The 18,913-nt window shown below is 35.4% G+C and overlaps 2 protein-coding genes and 1 long non-coding RNA gene across 6 annotated transcripts; all 3 read right to left on the bottom strand.

Moving 5' to 3' along the window:
* Positions 1 to 697: 697 nt before the first annotated feature.
* LOC140841466 (uncharacterized) lies at positions 698 to 2,991 on the bottom strand. Of its 2 annotated transcripts, none has more exons than XR_012120196.1 (3): positions 2,916 to 2,991; positions 2,314 to 2,620; positions 698 to 2,078 (listed from the first exon to the last, which is right to left on the bottom strand). It is a non-coding gene; the product is annotated as an uncharacterized lncRNA (long non-coding RNA). The 2 variants fall into 2 exon arrangements; XR_012120197.1 differs by lacking the exon at positions 2,916 to 2,991 and adding an exon at positions 2,760 to 2,900.
* A 1,154-nt stretch (positions 2,992 to 4,145) lies between these two features.
* LOC140841464 (CAAX prenyl protease 1 homolog) lies at positions 4,146 to 11,399 on the bottom strand. Its single transcript, XM_073208928.1, has 14 exons — positions 11,270 to 11,399; positions 10,540 to 10,687; positions 10,350 to 10,434; positions 10,157 to 10,252; positions 9,957 to 10,022; positions 9,768 to 9,866; positions 9,433 to 9,546; positions 9,192 to 9,302; positions 8,522 to 8,584; positions 6,018 to 6,110; positions 5,475 to 5,588; positions 5,251 to 5,322; positions 5,073 to 5,138; positions 4,146 to 4,545 (listed from the first exon to the last, which is right to left on the bottom strand). Exons 1-14 carry the CDS (start codon positions 11,298 to 11,300, stop codon positions 4,429 to 4,431), a joined length of 1,275 nt encoding a protein of 424 aa, XP_073065029.1. The 5' UTR covers positions 11,301 to 11,399; the 3' UTR covers positions 4,146 to 4,428.
* Positions 11,400 to 12,920: 1,521 nt separating this feature from the next.
* LOC140841463 (calmodulin-binding receptor-like cytoplasmic kinase 2) lies at positions 12,921 to 18,913 on the bottom strand. 3 transcript variants are annotated; one of them, XM_073208927.1, is made up of 6 exons: positions 18,570 to 18,911; positions 15,045 to 15,268; positions 14,757 to 14,823; positions 14,388 to 14,477; positions 13,978 to 14,279; positions 12,924 to 13,447 (listed from the first exon to the last, which is right to left on the bottom strand). In XM_073208927.1, the coding sequence occupies exons 1-6, from the start codon at positions 18,787 to 18,789 to the stop codon at positions 13,184 to 13,186; spliced, it is 1,167 nt and encodes a 388-aa protein (XP_073065028.1). In that variant the 5' UTR covers positions 18,790 to 18,911; the 3' UTR covers positions 12,924 to 13,183. The 3 variants fall into 3 exon arrangements, with proteins under 3 accessions (XP_073065025.1, XP_073065028.1, XP_073065027.1); XM_073208926.1 differs by having other exon boundaries at positions 12,925 to 13,447; positions 14,757 to 14,925; positions 18,570 to 18,910; XM_073208924.1 differs by having other exon boundaries at positions 12,921 to 13,447; positions 13,978 to 14,477; positions 14,757 to 14,925; positions 18,570 to 18,913.

The raw sequence follows: 18,913 nt of genomic DNA, 5'->3' as shown, positions 1-18,913 counted from the left end.
GACCAGATTCTTAAAAAGTCTATATTTGGCTCTGTTGTTGCTTATGTTTATGTTATCGAGTTCCAGAAACGAAAACAAGGCACACTAAAAGCAGGTCTTTAAGAAACCAACCTGAAAGTAGGAAAATATCCTGAATTCTCGGAGCATTTTGTTTGGGATCGACCAACTAAAACTTGGAAACCAAGGAAACAAAGACAGGTTATCGGACATGTTAACTTCGCAAATCCGGCAGAAGGTGAGAGGTATTATATGCGTTTACCGCTTCTTCATATTTGAGGCCCTAAGTCCTAATCTGATTTGCTCACTGTTGGTGGAATATTTGGTTTCACTTTCAAGGAAGTAGCACAATGTAGGAGGCTATTAGAAAGTGATAAAGAAATTTTGAGTGTTTAAATGAGGCAGCAAGTTTCACATGTCTATTGCTTTGCGTAAGTTGTTTGCTACAATCTTAGTACATTGTGTAATCCTTTGTTTTGTTGTTCGCAATCTTAACTGAAAATTATTATCGTACTATATCTTATATAAACATGATATCTTATTATTATATAGATTTATCTCTCAATTGCTTAATTTGAAAACTTTTGTCAATGAATTGCTTACTCTGTAATATTTCTTGCACAATTATTGAAACATATATCTCATTGTATATCCCCACGTGCATCGCACGTGCACCTACCTAGTTCATTAAAATTGGGTAAAAAGTTTTGGTACAAGTACACTGGGCATACCCAGGATAAATCAATCATAATCAACTGTCATAAAACAATACAAGACTACTACGCACTACAAATCTATCGAAGTAGGCATACAACGGTAAATGACAATCTTGATCTTCCTAACCATGTCATGGAGATTTGGTTCTTCGTCTTCAAACATCGCCCTATTTCTTGCATTCCAGATGTGATATACGGTGGCGGCCAGACCCATGATCCTCATCCGTGCTAGCGTTGATTTCCCACGGTATGTATTTCTAAAAGCTCTCAAAACAGCTGATGGCGAACCCATGTTCTTAAGCATTCCAAGCCACTGTCGCACCTCTGTCCAAACCGATTTCGAGAATGAGCATTGGAAAAAAAGATGTTCAACCGATTCACTATGGATTTTACAAAGAACGCACGATTTGTCAACCACGTAGACCAACTTGTCACGCGTCCGTAGCTTTGAGTGTGCCAACATCCATAGTGTGAATCGATGCTTAGGTAGGAGACAACTTCTGTCAATAATCGGTTTCCACGGCCAATGGCCGTTATTCCGAGCAAAGAAACCATACGCTTTTGAAAGGCCATCATTGTTATCAAACCACGAGTCTAGAGTGGCAGCAGCAGCAGTGAACGAACCTGAGGACTGTACCAACTCGTCCCGTATAGAGAGAATCTGCTTAATCAGAGGTGATTCATCTTTTATGCCAACCCCACTTCCAAACATCACCAAAATGACTATAAGCATTGTTAACCCACCTAATCCACAAGCTTTCCTTTCTCATATGAATTTTCCACAAAGTCTTTGAAATTAAGGCTTTATTCCATGATCTTAGATTTTTAAGCCCCAGCCCCCCATCCGATAGAGGTTTACAAAGTGTGTTCCAGGCAATCGGCGGGTGCTTAGTCGGCCAAACAAATTTGCGACAAAGCGAGTATATGGCATCAATAATACAACTGGGGACTGGCAAAATAGATAACCAAAAGCATTCAATACCTTGAATAACCGACTTGATAAGCTCAATCTTCCCGGCATATGATATGGAATGTCTCGGCCATGAACTGAATCTCGCAGCAATTCCATCAACAAGCTTCGAATAATCAGAGGATCTCAGTTTTCTAGCAGCTAGTGGAACACCCAGATATCAGAACGGTAACACACCTTGAATAAAACCAGTAGTTTGCAATATCTCACTTTGCAATCTATCATCAAGACCAGCCATGTAAATATTAGATTTCATCATATTGACATGTAGTCCCGCCATATATCAATACCGGTAAGCTCCTTCAACACAGTACCCCAACAACCTTACAAGATTCTTGTGTCTGACACGCCCAATAGCTTCCACCTCCACTTTGAACTCTTTCTCCGCTTGACCCCTGAAAGCACACCAAATAAGGCATGTGAGGGATAAAAACTAACCTACACAGATTTTTGAGTCAAAAAGGCAAGTTTTCTACAGCGAGAAGCAAGGAATATTCCCCCAAAATACTAAGAAATCATGTTTGTTTAAGTACACAATTAGCAATGCAAAAGCAAGGTATAGCAGATATGAAAGAACTGAATTATCAAGTGTCATAATTTTGAAAACAGGACTTGGAAAATTTTGCATACTTGCAATTCAACAAATACTTTATAGCAATTCTTGTGTTATCAACCAACACACCATAATAGACGATACCATATCCGCCTTCACCAATAACATTCTCATCAGACAACCCATTAGAGACAACCTCGAGCTCTTGTAAAGTACACCATTTCCCTCAACTCAAATGCGACACCTCGGACAAGGATCCACTGCCTCCAACTGACCAGTTTCTGTCCCACCTGTAGCTCTGCTCTCACCACCAGATGGCCCTCTATCGGAAAACACAACTTTGTGTTCTACCTTCCCAATATCTATCTGTATCTTCGGAACCATCTGAAAGATAAAAAAAGAAACGGAAATCAATTGATACCAGTATTCATAAAGATGTTAAAAACCATCAAACTGTTATAAATAATCCTAGTTTTTTTTCTTAAAATACCAAAAAGGAGAAATCATCGTTTCATTCAATTACCAACTCGGGTGTATTGAAATTCCATAACACTCTATTTGGAATAGAATTTGAATTTAATGACTCAAAGAAATCATCAAACTACTCTGGTTAAAGTGTCATCTTAGACAAAGAAAGAAACTGAATAAATTATTGCAGCAAGATTATAACTTTACTTACAAATACCACACTTGCAATCACATGAATCTAAAAATTACAATGCCATTGAATCTATTTGTGCATAAATATTTTTTTCTCAAGCATCATATCTTGGGATTTATTTTTGCTTTATTTTATTATAAATATACCATAAAAATTAAAAATGTCAAAATATTGTGCATGTAATTACTAAAGGTGGTCGAACCCATCGGAATATTGAAAAAGAAAAAGAAAAAGCATTAAGGTTTTGGTGCCTTAGTGTCAATGAAGAAACTTTAAAATAAAGATCGATGACTTTTGTGAAAACTAAGTTAATACTCTATGATTAAGGTTCAAATTCCTATTGTGAGTAACTTTGATCTTTCGAATACATCAATTTTTATCCTCAAAATACTTTTTTTACACAGTTTTTTTATGACTTTGTTTTTGAAATCAATTGTAGAATCAAATATGTGACTAATTTGTTTTTGAAATCAATTGTAGAATCGAATATTGTTCTACTAAAAATTATAATTTGTGATAATTATATAACTCAAATTTTTTAAATCGCACAACCGTCTAATAAAAAGTAAAGATAAAAATAAACTAACATTTTGAGAATTTGACTAAAATGGACTACGAATTTACTAAAATAAATTTTTATCAAATCAAAAAAAGACACTTCTATCCATTTATTTGAAATAATCACCAGAGGGCCGATGCTCAATATATGATAGTGATACATAATTTCATTTATTATCATCCAAATCATAAAATATTTTTAGTATTACAATAAAGTTATTCGTCCAAGAATTCACAACTTTTCATGTTCTATTAGGCCTGGCTTGCTGTGAAGCCTGATGAACCATTTGACGATATTTATCAATTTTTATCACTCACAACAAACATCCTCTTGCTTCAATTTTTCATATCATATATCAAACAATACCAATTTCTTAATTGCAGCACCTCCCCTCATCATACCATACAAAACTTCTATAAAACTAATGCTAGATAAATTGATAAGCTTTGTCTGAGATCTCATACGTACCATTCATATCATAAACTTATAATTTACTAGAACTATAAATATTACTATTGTCTTACTTCTTAAATCCAAGTTTTGTTCCCAAACTCATGAGCCATATCGGGCTCGACTCTACGCGCTCATGGAGTCGATGTATATTAGAGGATTGTATTCTGTTAACATTTAATATTAAACTTACTTCAAGAAAGATATGTAAAAACAAACCCTCCACCAGAAAGAAATCATGAACAGAGAAGAGGGGCAAAAGATTCCCGCCTCAAAACCTTTAGCTGAAGACAAAACGTTCATGAGAGGAGCTATGAAATTCTAATCTGGAAAATTCTGGACTTTTCAACACCTCAAGTGACAATCATAAGCTGTTTTTGTGCACCATACTCAGCATTCATTTAATGTGAATGGAAAATTTCTCATAGATTTGACATAGGACACGCCATTACAAATCATTTTTGGTGATCAGACCAGTATATCATGATGTGTATAGATGATCCCACTGTCCATGCTTCGTGCTTAGTCTTCCTTCTTATCGGTTTTGTCGATAGCAGCTAATCTTTCTACTAGGGGAGGATGAGAATAGTGATAAGCAGAGTACCAAGGATCCGTGTTCATGGCTGAAAGATTCTCTTCCTGTCAAAAAAACCAGCTCGTATAGTTATGTATAGGTGTAAAAATGAAGTCTCACTATGCCTAGAGCCTAGGTGCCCTCCTTGTAGGCTTTTAATGACTATGTACGGAGTGATAAGGGAACAAAAAAGTTAAAAAAAAAAAGCTGGGAGTAAGATTTGAACTCTTTACATTGGTCATAAAAGAAACTTGTGGGTAGTTTATACGAGTGAATGGCTTGGCTGTTTTTGCATAAAGGTGACTAGTTACATCGAGTCTCAATCGCAACTAGTGGGTAAAAGGTGGCCCAACATGTGATACAAATCATCAGAGACATGAAAAACTATAGCATAATCAATAGCTAAAACTCTTTTAGAAGAGTAGAGGCCTCAAAGTAAAAGAAGCCAATTGTAACCTTGTTAGTATTACCATCATGACAAATCCCCACCCAGGAAACTGAAAGCTTGTTCATTCTATATGTTTTCATAATCAATAAAGTTCGATATAAATGAGGCTCGATAGTAAATAAAAGGGTAAACAAAAGAAATCACCTGCAGTTTGACAAGTGCAGCTCGAAGAGGTGAAGCGTACCCGAGCTTCTTGGCAAAAGAATCAGCCTTCAAAAATGAAACAGAAAGTCAGATTTGACCGATGAATCGACAAACTCCCTACAACAAACATAGAAATTCTTATTCTATACTGATACACGCCTAAATAACAAGAGGTTACCTGGAACTCGAAAGACCGGCTGACTAGGTTAAGTAAGAAGCTCACAATATGCTGCAGAGGAATCACAGTATGCTGCATTGACAAAGAGAGATTCAACACATGTACAGGTCCCAGCACACTGATTAACTTTATTTCCAAAAGACAATTTTCAAATTTGTACAGATAAGCCACGTGTTCGACTGAACACTTGCGAAGTTGAATATTATCGTATATTTCTTTGATACCTGAAATATAACAAGTCCAATAAGGACGGGCTGTGTATCAAATCCAAAACTATGGAAAAGATCTTTCGAGTTCCTGACAAGTGTGTACCCTCCGAACTGTAACAATGTGAGTACCTGCATCAAAGTGAAAGATGCATTAAAAGTATCCATATCACTAGGCTTTCAGAGAAGTAACTATGACTTGAAACACAAAGTAGACATTAGCTTGTACATGGGTAAGAGAGAACATCTTGTCCTCGTGTGAATCAGTATATTCTATAATCTATAGAAAACTCATGGTAATAGTTAAAATATTGATCCAACCAATATTTGCCCATGAATACATTCAGATGATGGTAAAACTCCATACAAGTATGATACTACTGTCTTAGTCCAAGAAGGATTTTTCTGTAGAGATGACCCAACCCCCATTCTCTTTAGCACAAGAATTGAATCAAACATATTCCATGATTAATGTAACGAGGGCACCGTGATCACCATTTGATATGTGAACCGCAACTCACACTATAAGACAATTAGCTACATCTAAAACTACTGTAATACCTGAACTGCAATGAAGGAATACAGGGTATGACTAAGCTTCCAGTGACCCAGTTCATGGGCAATCACGGCTACAATTTCCTCGTCATCTTTACACTGCATTGAATCAGTCAATAAGTGAATTACCAGGAAACAAAAAGAAGTAAATGATTAGAGATCCTGGACCACTGCAAGACGAAAACAAAAGACATACAGAAAACAAGATGATCACTTGTATTCAATCACCATGATACTTTTGGCATTGAGCAACTTAATGATCTTTTGCTAAACCTAGCCCTATCAACTTAGATATGCACAAGAAATAGAGTCCAACATAAAAATATATTGGCCCAGTTTTTTTAACTTCCAAGCAGAGATTTCTCTCACTGAAAGTTCATAGCAATTTGATACTCTTTTGAAATCAACATCACATCACTCAGCAGCCACTCAATAACACCTGGTCATTACCAATATCACTTCATCATTCCCAATAAACAGACAATGCAAATACAGTTTTCAAATTCAAAAATCTCATTCACTTCAAAACAAGAAAAAATAGACAAACAAAATAACAAAAGATCGCATCAAGCATAAAATTTTATACTACACATTTTAAAAAAATCTTTTCAAAATGTTCAAGTTGGAATAAAGAAAAACAGAAATTCGGACCAAATGCTACCATTATTGCTAAAACTTCGTCCATGGTTCATCAATTGTACAAAATCTAACTATCTGCCTCACTATAAGGCTGAAAGGGTCACTGAAACTAGTCATTATCTTGTCACTCTAGAAAATTTTCCTTTTAACAAATACCAAAAGTATATCATTGTCAACTCTATTCGTATCTGTATATGTTACAACAAATCAAATACAGCTGGGCTCCAAAAAGATGGCCGCATAAGAGCAATTATGACTCCACTAATCAGTATCACTAAACATTTCCCCACAATTAGAACGGTTTCTATAAACATAAAAATGATCAATCAAAAGCAGATGCTGCCCAAGAATAAATTTTACGTCACTGTTTAGACATCATATTCGGATATTAAATTAAATGTAACCATCAAATCACATGATTGAGCTATTTTTCATTTGAATTGATGTGAATGTTATTGAACTTTAAATACGGTTTTCAACTCCTTTAAAATTTTACATTTGTAGACATTAAAATCAGTGCCAAGAAGCCAATACATTGCTGTCTAGCTCAAGTAATGTGAGTGACATTTCATACCATGATCTATAAGATATCAAAAAAGTATGTTTCCTATCAAAAAAAAAAAATAAGATATCAAAAAAGTCAAAATTTTAGCCAAACCCAGGTTTCAGTCAGGCCAGACTGCTCACTGGACAACACTGTCATGTACCGAAATGAGAAGTCCTGAGCATGAAATTTTGATAAGGAAATAAAAATATCTGACACAGGAGACATTGCAGAAAAAGAAAAGTCTGAATGCAATTAGGTTCTGTGGATGGAATTTTAGGGTTGAAGGATGATGACTTGTACTGGTTGAAGGAAGACCGATTGGCTGCTGAAGACACAATATAAAATGTCTAAGAAACACTTTTAGTTTTAATTCAATTCATACATCATTACTTCTATCATCTTTAGTCGGTGATGACTTCGACACAAGTGAGAAGGCATTCGGGTTAATCCTTTCACTTTCTCCATGTTTTATTTATTTGATGTGTTTTAAAAAATACAAATAGAGTTTCAGAGAATCAATGTAGACTACACTAAATTCTTATCATATTTGATTGACATTTAACTTCGATTTGTAATGTATTTCATCATCTGTTCTTATAAATCTTTCATCTCTTATTGAACTTATTCTTTCATTAGTTATCCAAGACATGGTTATTGTGTGCACCATGCTGGATCATGTTAGCTCTTTTGGATGATTGAGTAAATTTGTGGTGCACACCCCATGCTAAAGACCATTTAATTCGTTGTGTGAGTAATTCCTATACTTGTTGAGTCTTCAAATAACTAATTAAGCTACAAACAATAGATGATTAGTTACTTATAAATACATGATAACAACCAAACACGAAAAACTTTTGTCAAATTTTAGTTTAATACGAACCCTTGAAATTATTTAGTAAATTGAAAGAGACCACCATTCCAATGAAAAAGACCACCATTCCAATGAAAAGAGAGATCAATTAACTAACTTTACGTCATTAGTCTTTCACATATTTAGCTCTAATATTGTGTGATAAGTTAATTATTTTTAATTAAATATTTCATTTTTCACTCAAATTATTCATCTCAATTTTATTACTTTAACATTTTCACACTCGCTTCTATGCTATTATTTTAGTACTATAATATTAGTACACTCACTTCTACTTTATTATTTATGAGTTTAAATGATCAGATGGGATAAAACTATTAAACATTAAGCGTACACTGAATAAATAACAAGGATGTGCAAGGTACTCTACTACTTGAGTCGTGTTCATTGCAGAATTTATTGAACCAAAAGAAGGCAGAAAATATCAAAGTTTCATTTGGGAGGTCCACATACCTGCTGTATCAGTGTGTCATAAAGTACAATTCGCTTGTTCTTAAAAAATCCGTACATGTATGCCTGAAGAAAATGTTTAACATTAGACAAGCCCATAAGATAAGCTTGGAAAGATGGAAAGGACAAGAAGACTGAATCAAAATATAAGAGAAACAAAATTAATAAATATCAAATGAGTGAAACAGAAAAATTTTCCTCTCCCCTGCAAGTAGGGAGATTACAAATACTAGCTTTGTTGACATATTCTTCTTATAACACTACACCCTATAAACCATTTCAGTTTACATGTTGAACTATAATAAAAATGTAACAGTCATTTCGGTAACCATCAAAACCCGAATACTTCTTCCATGTGTTAATTTTCATAGAATCATTAATTGATCAATCTGCTACACAAACCAATTCCTCTTCATTTCCTCACTCCATGGCTCATGAACACGCTTGTCTACGCTAAAGACCCGGACAAAAGGCAACGAGATTTTACCAATGTATGATCCAACACAGCAAAGAAATATCAGGGGCAGAACTACAAACATCTATCTTAAAGTCCATTTCATATATTTGAAGTGTCCAAGACAATCAGTGCTATGAATAACTGACTGGGAGGTTTCATGGATCTATTTACTTCTACATGCAAACAGGGAAGGAAGAGAAACAAAAGAGTTCTCACATTACTATGGCTTGACCTTGTCGATCCATCAACAACAAACAATTTCTTCAAGGGAAATTTCAGTGATGAAGCAAGGCTCTCAATTTTGATCCTAAGATTTCCATCTGGAAGCTGCTTGTTCACCAAAAAATAGAGAGAGAATACAAGCAGTAAATACTCTATTCAGCATATAATATGACCATACAGAAAAACAATATTGATAAGACCAGCTCTTTATCCTAAAAAAATTCCCATAACTTACAGGAGTGAATTTGTTGAATAGGGGGGCTATCAGAATTGGATAAATGGTCATCATCACAAGTGATATGACAAGCATAAATGCCCACAGATATATGGCCAAGTATGGACCTCCTTTCTGCATCCAAACACATATCACTGTCAATCAGCAGTTCACTTAAAAAGGTTAATCTGAACACGAAGAATGGAAGGAGATTAAAACACAATCAAAATAAAACATGAAAAGCATTTTGAAACGCTTCATGAAAATTAATGGAAGAAGGTAGAAATTATGATGCAACAACCAGATAATGGTTATCTTTGAAGCTGACAACATGTAAATGCTACAAATTTAATTACCTGAACTATAAAAATGATGGCAGCCACAATAGGTGGACCAATCACTACAGCCAAGGCAATTCCTTTAATCATATCCTTTATGAATAGCCATATTGTTTGCTGCAAAATGGAAAGAACATAAAAGTTTAGGAAAAAGAACTACAATTCATATGAACAGATAACATGACCAAAGGTCAGAAAAATGAATACCTTGTTGAAACCATGGCGGGCTTCAATCACAAAGGTTGAGTATAAAGAAAATGGTAAGTCAGTTAACTGCATGAGGATTTTAAAACAAAAGGTTAGAAAAAAGCACAAGAAAAAATAATATATGAAAGTGCAGGCAACTGCAGTCGATTAACATTTATCATCTTTCACAGTGAAAAAGGGAACTCGAGTATTGTGTGCACCTGTGACCAAAACATTACACCAGCTAAAAATGCAAGAGTGTGCAGTATCTCATTTTCTGCATTGAGGCCAGCATACAGCAAAAATTCTCCAGACCTCTGCAATCATAAGAAATCAAAGAAAGCATGATGACAATGCCAACTGAGTCAACTGCAAATTCAAGATCGATAGAGAAAGCCTGAGACAGCAACATACCTTCCAGAACCAGGGCAATAGCCCAAAGGACAAGATCGCGGAGTCCATGAGTATGGTTACAAATTCATGAAGAAAATGGAAATGGCTGAGAAAAGGAAGCAAAAATAATAAAATACAAACTTACGAAGTAAAGCAAGGTGTATTAACACTTGAACTAAAAATATTCTTGCTAAAAAATAGTTGCCATAACCTTTTGTCGATGCTATAGGCACGAGATTTTTCAAACTTTTCATGGCTGATTACTCCAACCAAAGGCTTCGGAAGAGTTGGCAACTTAAGAGCAGCATGTTGCCGTATATCAAGATAAGTCTCAAAAATATAAACCATTATCATGAAACCTGAATAGTCGAAGAGCAAAGTTAGAACAAACAGCACGGGTCAAGAAATATGGCAGTGCCATTCCTAACTCGCGAAACCAAAAAAGACTGCAGCACATTTCTACCATTATAAATAAAAAAATCGCAGTCTTCCTGCATTCCCATTTGCACTAGAATGAGAGCGTAGCTTACTACACTACACTTGCTCATTCTATAGTCCTCAGCCTCACATTTCCAAAGGTTATACCCAATCACAATTTCAAATAAATTTCTTCCCATTCACTTCCAAAACCCACTTGAGTAAACAACCATTTGAGAAAATTAAAAGTCGTTCAAAACCCTAAAACCCACCCACATTCAAGAACGAGCTCGAGAAATTACATCAGGAGGAAATCTGGAAAAACCACACCTTGTGAAAAAGCAAACAACTGACTGAAGAAACTAAATCATATCACAAGATAAAAACAGAGATACCAATTAATTCGCTCATCAAATCCAACAAAAAATTCAAGAAAACACAATAACACGATTGCGAAATTGCAAGTTTACACTTCCGTCGATGGGTGTTAGTAGTTTATCCAAATATATTCAAATGAAGCATACCAACGACTGCTTCCATGTAAGGAAACGCCATGGCAGAGTTGCTTTCTTGGTAAGAAAAGAGAGGTTTTTGGGAGATGGTTTGGGAAGACGTGTCTTTGAAAAGGGGGAATATGGCAATTGCCAAGTGGAGCTGACTCTCACACGTTGAATTTGTGTGATGAATCTCTTATCTGAATTACGCATCAAAAAATATTATTTTTTATGTTAATAATATTACATTTTATTATGAATATGGTTAAGATTGATCAGTAAAAATTTGGAGAAGATTTTATTATGAATATGGTTAAGATTGATCAGTAAAAATTTGGAGAGGTGCACGCGAAACTATGGTGGGAAACTAACATTTATTTGATTATAATCATTTACTAATGTTCTAGAAAATCATAATTATTAATAACATGCTTTCTTCATCAATTGTTTTCTATAATATGCATTGTATATGTTATCAAATATAAGTGTCTGATAAACTAAAGATGATTAAGAAAATAGAAATATATGGTTGTCAATTTACATAAAAGAAAATAATAATCAACATTATTGTAAATAAAAAATTGTAGATCATTGATGGCCCAAAATTGCAATAATTGAATACTCCAGTAAAATATATATATTTGTTGAAAGAATATGACAATAATAAAAGAAAACGTTGTGATAAAAAAAAATCATATGAGGAAAAGTTGGATTAAAAAAATTAAACAAATAAGTTTTTATCCAAATCAGTTACATATAAGTAACTAACACGAATAGTCAAAATTTATAATATTATTATCTTTATCTTTCGATTGAAAATATAATTATCACCATATATATAACTTGAAAATCGACAATTTCGATCATAATGAAAGAGCATACAACACTTTAATTTCCGTGAATATCATAAATCTTTCATTTTTATTGAATAATAAACGTGATATTTAAATTTAATTTGGATATGATGATTTATAGCCGATTTTGATTATCTGTCCCAGTTTATATTCAATCAATCCAATAATCTATTTTATTATTTGACAATGTTTCATTTTTAGGGACACTAAACTTAAAATAGGTCCGGCCACCTAAGTTTAAGCCCACAAACTTCTTGAAATACGTACGCTTTCTATTTTTCATGTATTCTTGTTTTATAAGAAACAATTGCTGGCTTGATGTTCAGACACGAACATGTAACAACTCACAAATTTTGTTCTTTGGATTTGTCTGAGCACTCGTATTGACTTATATCATACAAATCTTCTCAAATTATGTAAATATTATTTATTTATTTTATGACTAGAGAACTTGCAGCCGATACTCTTCGATATGATTTAAGTAAACATCGACTACGCAATAACTTGCAAACCATATCCATCAATTCAATCGCATTAGAAAAGCTGTGTGCAGAAAGCTCGCTCAAAAAAAATATTGGTAAACGGAATCGAATCGAACTCATGACTATTTGATCTCATGATCACCTATTTCATCAACTCGAACATCTCATGATACCGATGCTCATATATTCTTAATTATTGAGGTGTGAGTTGCATATATTTAAAATATATATATATTTTCATAGTTAATATATATTTTATGTAAAATAAGTAATTTTAAAATAATCTTTTAATTAATCTGATTAAATATTTTTTTATGGAACATTTTTTAAATAATGTTTATTTCGTCTTTGTTTGATGTAATTTAACATCTGTGGTATAGCAAAATTTGAATATCCTATCTGCACAACCCACACACATCAACCAAATCACCTTGACTTCTCGCAACAAATTCTTGGAAGCTATATTTTCTATTTATACGACCTCTGAAAAAGAAGTGGCATCGTTTTGTACCGTCTGAACCCGGTTGATCCCTCCATATTTCCGCCATGGATTTCGGAGAACATGCAGTTTTGTATGCAGAATATGTGCCTCGAGTCGCTTGCTTTGCTTACACTTCTCTGATGTAGTTACTCACCGGAGATTTAGACGGGAGTGTAAGGGCGTCGAAAACTGAAAATTCCCTGTAATCCTTCCGAACTTCCCAGAGAATCTCGGCACATTTCCTCATGGAAGGTCTATTGTGTCGGTGAGGAGCCAAACAACTGAATGCTAGTTCAAGAATCTTTTCCAGAGCAAAGCTATTAGCAGGACATCTTACAAGCCTTGGATCCAAAGTGAGTATTGCTTCTCCACATGAAAACTTCCTCATGGCCTGCATGCATATGAAGCGTTATCAGAGCATTCAGAACACCTCTATTTTATTAATGAAGTAGGGAAAGAATTTGGTCCACGGTTTAATTAAGTTTTGTTGCTTTGATTTGATATGGTTTCCTGAACTTCAGCTTGTCATCATGGTCTATCCAAAACCTATAACTGTCTATCCCAAACCAATTAGTCTAAGCATTAGAGAGACCATTATCCAAACATGTCACTAAGTGGGAAATTGTTACATTTTAAGCCCACGCACGAAACCACATTCTAATGAAAGATTTAAGACCCACACTGGCATGGTTAAATTGTACTTGAACGTATTGATTTTAAGCACGATTAATAGTATTCGACGGGTGCTATGCAATCACCCATGAACCAGTGGCTGTTTTACTTTTCCACGCAATATACGGCCAAGTTGGTTGTCATAGAAAACAACAATTATAGACGCATGGCAACCAGGGGCGGAGGTACTTGATGGCAACGCAATTATGTAAATGTGTTCAACATTGGCAGTAGGGAGAAAGGTCATACCCATTTCGCAGTAATGCGCTCCTTCTGCTCTCGCTTTGGTTCTATTGGACGCCTGCCCGTGACAAGCTCCACAAGCAACACGCCAAATGAATAAACATCACTCTTTTCTGTGAGTTGGTTGGTTTCCAGGTATTCAGGGTCTAAGTAGCCTGCAGTGCCTTTAACTTGGGTTGATATGTGAGTTGCTCCTGATTCTCCGTCAGCACGTAGTCTTGCAAAACCGAAGTCAGCCACTTTAGCTCGTAGGTTTTCGGTGAGGAGAATGTTGGAAGACTTTATGTCTCTGTGAATTATGGGGTGATCTGCACTCATTTTCCAGAAAACCAAATATCTTTGTAAACTCAAAATAATCGGCATTTCCTTTGATGAATTAAACATATAAATAAAAATGCTGCCAAAGATATTTACACCTGTGTACATGTGAAGATATGTTACCGCATGAGCCACATCAGTTGCAATCTCTAGCCGCATAGCAAAATCAACGCTGTCACCTTTGATGCCTGAATGCAAATCTGATGTTAGCACTGGTATATGCTAAAAATTACTATGCGCTATGCATGCAGGGGTAAAATAAGAAGTGTGTAAGATGATTGAAGGGGAGGAACCGTGTTAATTATCCCTCATCGGCCGGATAAATAACCTTGGAGTTGTATATATGGGCTTGGACAATCCTCCCCCTTGAGCTGGCTTTTGGGGTTGAGTTAGGTCCAAGTTCCAATCTTAACAAACCGACTATACAGAACCTGGTAACCAGTAGTCTGAAGAGAAGAAAGTCTTACCGTCCAAATGCTCTCTAAGATTTCCATTTGGGACATACTCCGCAACAAGGATCCTTTCATCTCCATGCTGTAAAAACCCATACAATTTCACAAGATTCAGATGCTCCACTTGTGCTAGGGTTTCAATTTCATTTTGAAATTCAGTTCCTAAATGCTTATCATACATAATCTGTGGAAAGGAAAGAAAATTAGAAAACACTAGTAAAAAGGGAGACAAAGGTTACATATTCATTCCCTGGTTATTTTGTATGGAAAAAAAAATTTGAAGAGACGAGCAGATATTATAACCTTCTTAGCACGTTTAACAGCAACCAAAGTTCCATCTGCAAGTTGACCTTTATACACTGTCCCAAAACCACCTTGTCCAATCTTTAAGGCAGGCGAAAAATTTTTGGTGGCCTTGTTAATATCTTTCATGGTGAATATGACACTTCCAGGTTCTCTTGAGTAAGTTGAATCAATGGAAGAACCATAGATACTCCGTCTCCTGTCACTGCCAGAACTCGAAGCACCTGATACAGCAAAAATTTATCGATCGACCATGCTTCATTCACCACCTTTTGCGTTCAATTGCATTAAATGAAGCATATAACAACTTCAAATTAATTAGTCCCCTTGATATGGCATACTATTTGCAAAGTTCCCAAGGATCCAAGAAAATGGATCTAATGAGGATGAAATCAGACAACAATACAACATTTTACTTGTGTAAGCGTGTCGTTATGAATGAATCGGTTCGATTGTATCTATTTAGTTAGTACGTGAGGCTGGCATCCGCAGTGTCTAGCTGACATGCACATGGCAATGGAAGGGTAGATGTATGAATAATATATTGCATGGAAAATATGGAGAATCATAAATTTGTGGCTTTTGTTTTGCGGAGCCATGAATAGACTCGAAATTATTTCAAGCTCTAAGATTCATCCTTTTTATTAAAAGAAATACTGCCACCAATATTCATATCGGTCATGTCCTAGGGTATCCATAATTTCCCTTATATATATATATGCAAACTTTTACTTCTATACCAATCAATATCCATTATTCAATGTGTTTTCTATTAGAGTAGGTGTCCAGTAAGTCAACTTGTGGTTTGGGTTTTTATTGACTCTAATGTAAAACAATTTTTATTTTAATAATATTTTATGATTTTATCTAATTATGACATTATGCTTTATCTGTAAACACATGCAAACTGTATACATAAAGTCCTTGAATATAAAATAATTATCATGAGGTCTGCCTTGCAACATAAGATCATGAAACTTATTAGGAAGTGTATTGTATATTTTAAACATGTTCCTAGTCGAATCAGACACCTAAAATAAGGATAAAGGTCGCTTGAGCTCGACACTAGCTAGCATCTGTGATGTAGACGTCATGTTTTATTGGCAAGAGCATGGAGATGTTCATTCATACAGATTGATGATCATATGATAATGCACTGAAAAACCTTCCCTCGGACTGCCCAAGTGGTCTCGCTTATCGAGTGGAATAGTCCGCGGTTATGGTTCTACACTATTAGACCTTTGACCTGAGACAATGTAGGGGCTATACGTACTAGCATGTACTTTGATCCGTTTACTGACTCCATTGAGGGTCATCAGGTGGCCATGTTGGGTGCAGTTTCAAAATACGTAGGAGCAAATGCACTGTAGTCGGGGATTCACCGTTTGCCTAAAGGTGAAGATATCATATGTGATCTGATGAGTTACTAGTGCAAGGAGTCTCTGGCCAGAGCAAGAAATATGCTTTAGGGAAAGGTGTTTTCCTAATTACACATATCATACCACTATTAGTACTAAAAAATAAATCACATCGTTATCAAATTCATATGTAACTCTCGATATACCAATGCTGGTTGCATATTCGATCGGGATATATGTGTTGAAAGGACCGTACTCTACACTAACCATGACTTAAGGTTCTTGCGGTCACTATCAACGATACCTAGGGGATCATGGTGTGATTCTACTAGACGCTCTTACCATGTTCCGATAGGTGCAATCAGAAATGAGTTTTGACATTTTTGATCAAAGAGTTGATGAAAAGAATTGGGCTAATTAGGGTAAGCACGAAAAAAAATAAATGTTATTCTGAATCACAGATGTGAACTCACGGCTAGCTGTATCCCTTAACCATTGAGGGTCAAAACAAGTATCGGACTCTGTATTCCCGTTGAGAAAGACAAAATTCAAGATTTGAATTTGACGACTATAGTTTGATAGATATTAAACATGTTGTTTATAAAAGAGTTTATAAGTTGATTCCATAAGATAGAAGAAATGAAAGTTAGCTTAATTATTAATCGAGAAAGGAAAGTGGAACTGTCTATTTTGGTGAAGAAGTTCACTAAACTGACAGTTGTCCAATATGGCAAGTGAAAATTTTAATTTTCATTATATGAACAAGACTTGTATTCTTGACGCATTGGCGTTGTCGAATCGTCGATCGGGATTATAATGAGTTCAGAATCATTTATTTGGTGATTTTAAAGTTACTGATTATATTATGGTACTAATAGTGCGAATTACTAATATACACAAATTCTCATAAAATGTTCTAATCTCTCTGCCATCTCTAATAAATTGGTGAAATTTTCGGCCAAGCCCTGTCTTCCACGACCAAGCCCTGCGTTGCTACACGCCTACACCGACTTCAGATTTTGGAAATTCGGACAATGTAGTTTTAACTTACAAATCATTTGGCTTCTCTATTGCGAACCAAGAGAGAAACACAGTCTCTGATTTGTAGAACAGATTTAACGATCAAGATGAGGAAGATCCGTTCGTAGAGATATACAAGAAGGGTCATCTCCGCTAACCCCGGATTGATTTGGTGTCCAGTGTTATATACGTGCAGGGATAAAAACTAAACAATATATAGATGATTTAATTCAAACGATACGCAAGTACAGTTTCGAATGTTGAAACAAAATTTTAAAACTTCTCCAACGCATTGGTTACGAGAAAACGGTATGACAACATTTTCCACATTCTTTATATGTCAGCATCTTCGCTGCAATAAGTCACCAAATTTTTGAAGACGAGAAACAAAAGTGAACAAAAAAGAATTATAGGAGCCTTCAAAGAGGTTTGGAATTAGAATATAAACTTTTCTCGATTTTTCAAATATCTAAAAATGATGTCACCCAGTCAAAACATATTGCATCAACTATGTCCCTAAAATAAAGTAATGAATTATCAAACAACATCCCCACCGTTTTCTTCACCTAGAAAGAAAATTATTCCAAAAGTAACCCATCAATTAAATAAAGAGTAGGTCTCTTGTCAATTGATCTCACGAATCTTTATCTGTGAGACGGATCAATCCTACCGATATTCGCAATAAAAAGTAATACTCTTAGCATAAAAAGTAATATTTTTTCATGAATAACCCAAATAAGATATATGTCTTACAAAATACGACCCGTGACACCGTCTCACTTAAATTTTTGCCTTAAATTTATTTTGTAAGCCACAATTTTATAGCTCAAAGCATGTCAAGCAGAGAATACAAGTACTCACACTTTGCAGGGGAGTAATACCGGGGATTGGGCAGTTGCCCTTATACGAATCTTCAAATTTTATGCATAGTATTTTCTTTTTTCCTGAAATAATTATGAATAATATTTTCAAAAACCTAAGTTTTGGCCTAAAAGTATATCAAATGATACCTCGATCCGCATGGTGTTTCTAAGCTATCTAAATATTCAATGATCACCGAATCAAATTTCGGAAAACATAACAAAAAATAAAATCAAGTCTCGATCTGAAAATTATCGTAAAAATCGATCAATGATCGTGTCTGTACCAGAAGAATCAGAAAACACGTTGCTGGAGCTTTTCGACGCATCAGGAGGAGTGAAGCACCCAAACAGGGCATTGGCGATCGAATGTGCCGCGCTCCGGGCGGAGGAGCGGTGGCTATTATTTGAATGATCGTCGGTAGAGTAGCTTGAGGAGCGAGCAAGCTTCGCCGGTGTGTTTGAGGCGGCGCTCCTCCGTCCACCATCTGGAAGAGGACTTCTCATGGCCGCCGACAAATCATGTACGAATTAGGCGGGGACCCTCGCAATGTAAAATTCCAACTTGCTTTGATTTATTTCGTCGAACTGTCCAGGATGCTGGCTTCTAACATTCATGCGTGCTGATTGG

Source organism: Primulina eburnea, chromosome 9 (assembly GCF_022965805.1).
Source record: "Primulina eburnea isolate SZY01 chromosome 9, ASM2296580v1, whole genome shotgun sequence".
Classification (NCBI taxonomy): domain Eukaryota; kingdom Viridiplantae; phylum Streptophyta; class Magnoliopsida; order Lamiales; family Gesneriaceae; genus Primulina; species Primulina eburnea.
The sequence above is the reverse complement of the archived record's forward strand: the minus strand, read 5'-3'. Positions and strand labels throughout refer to the sequence as shown.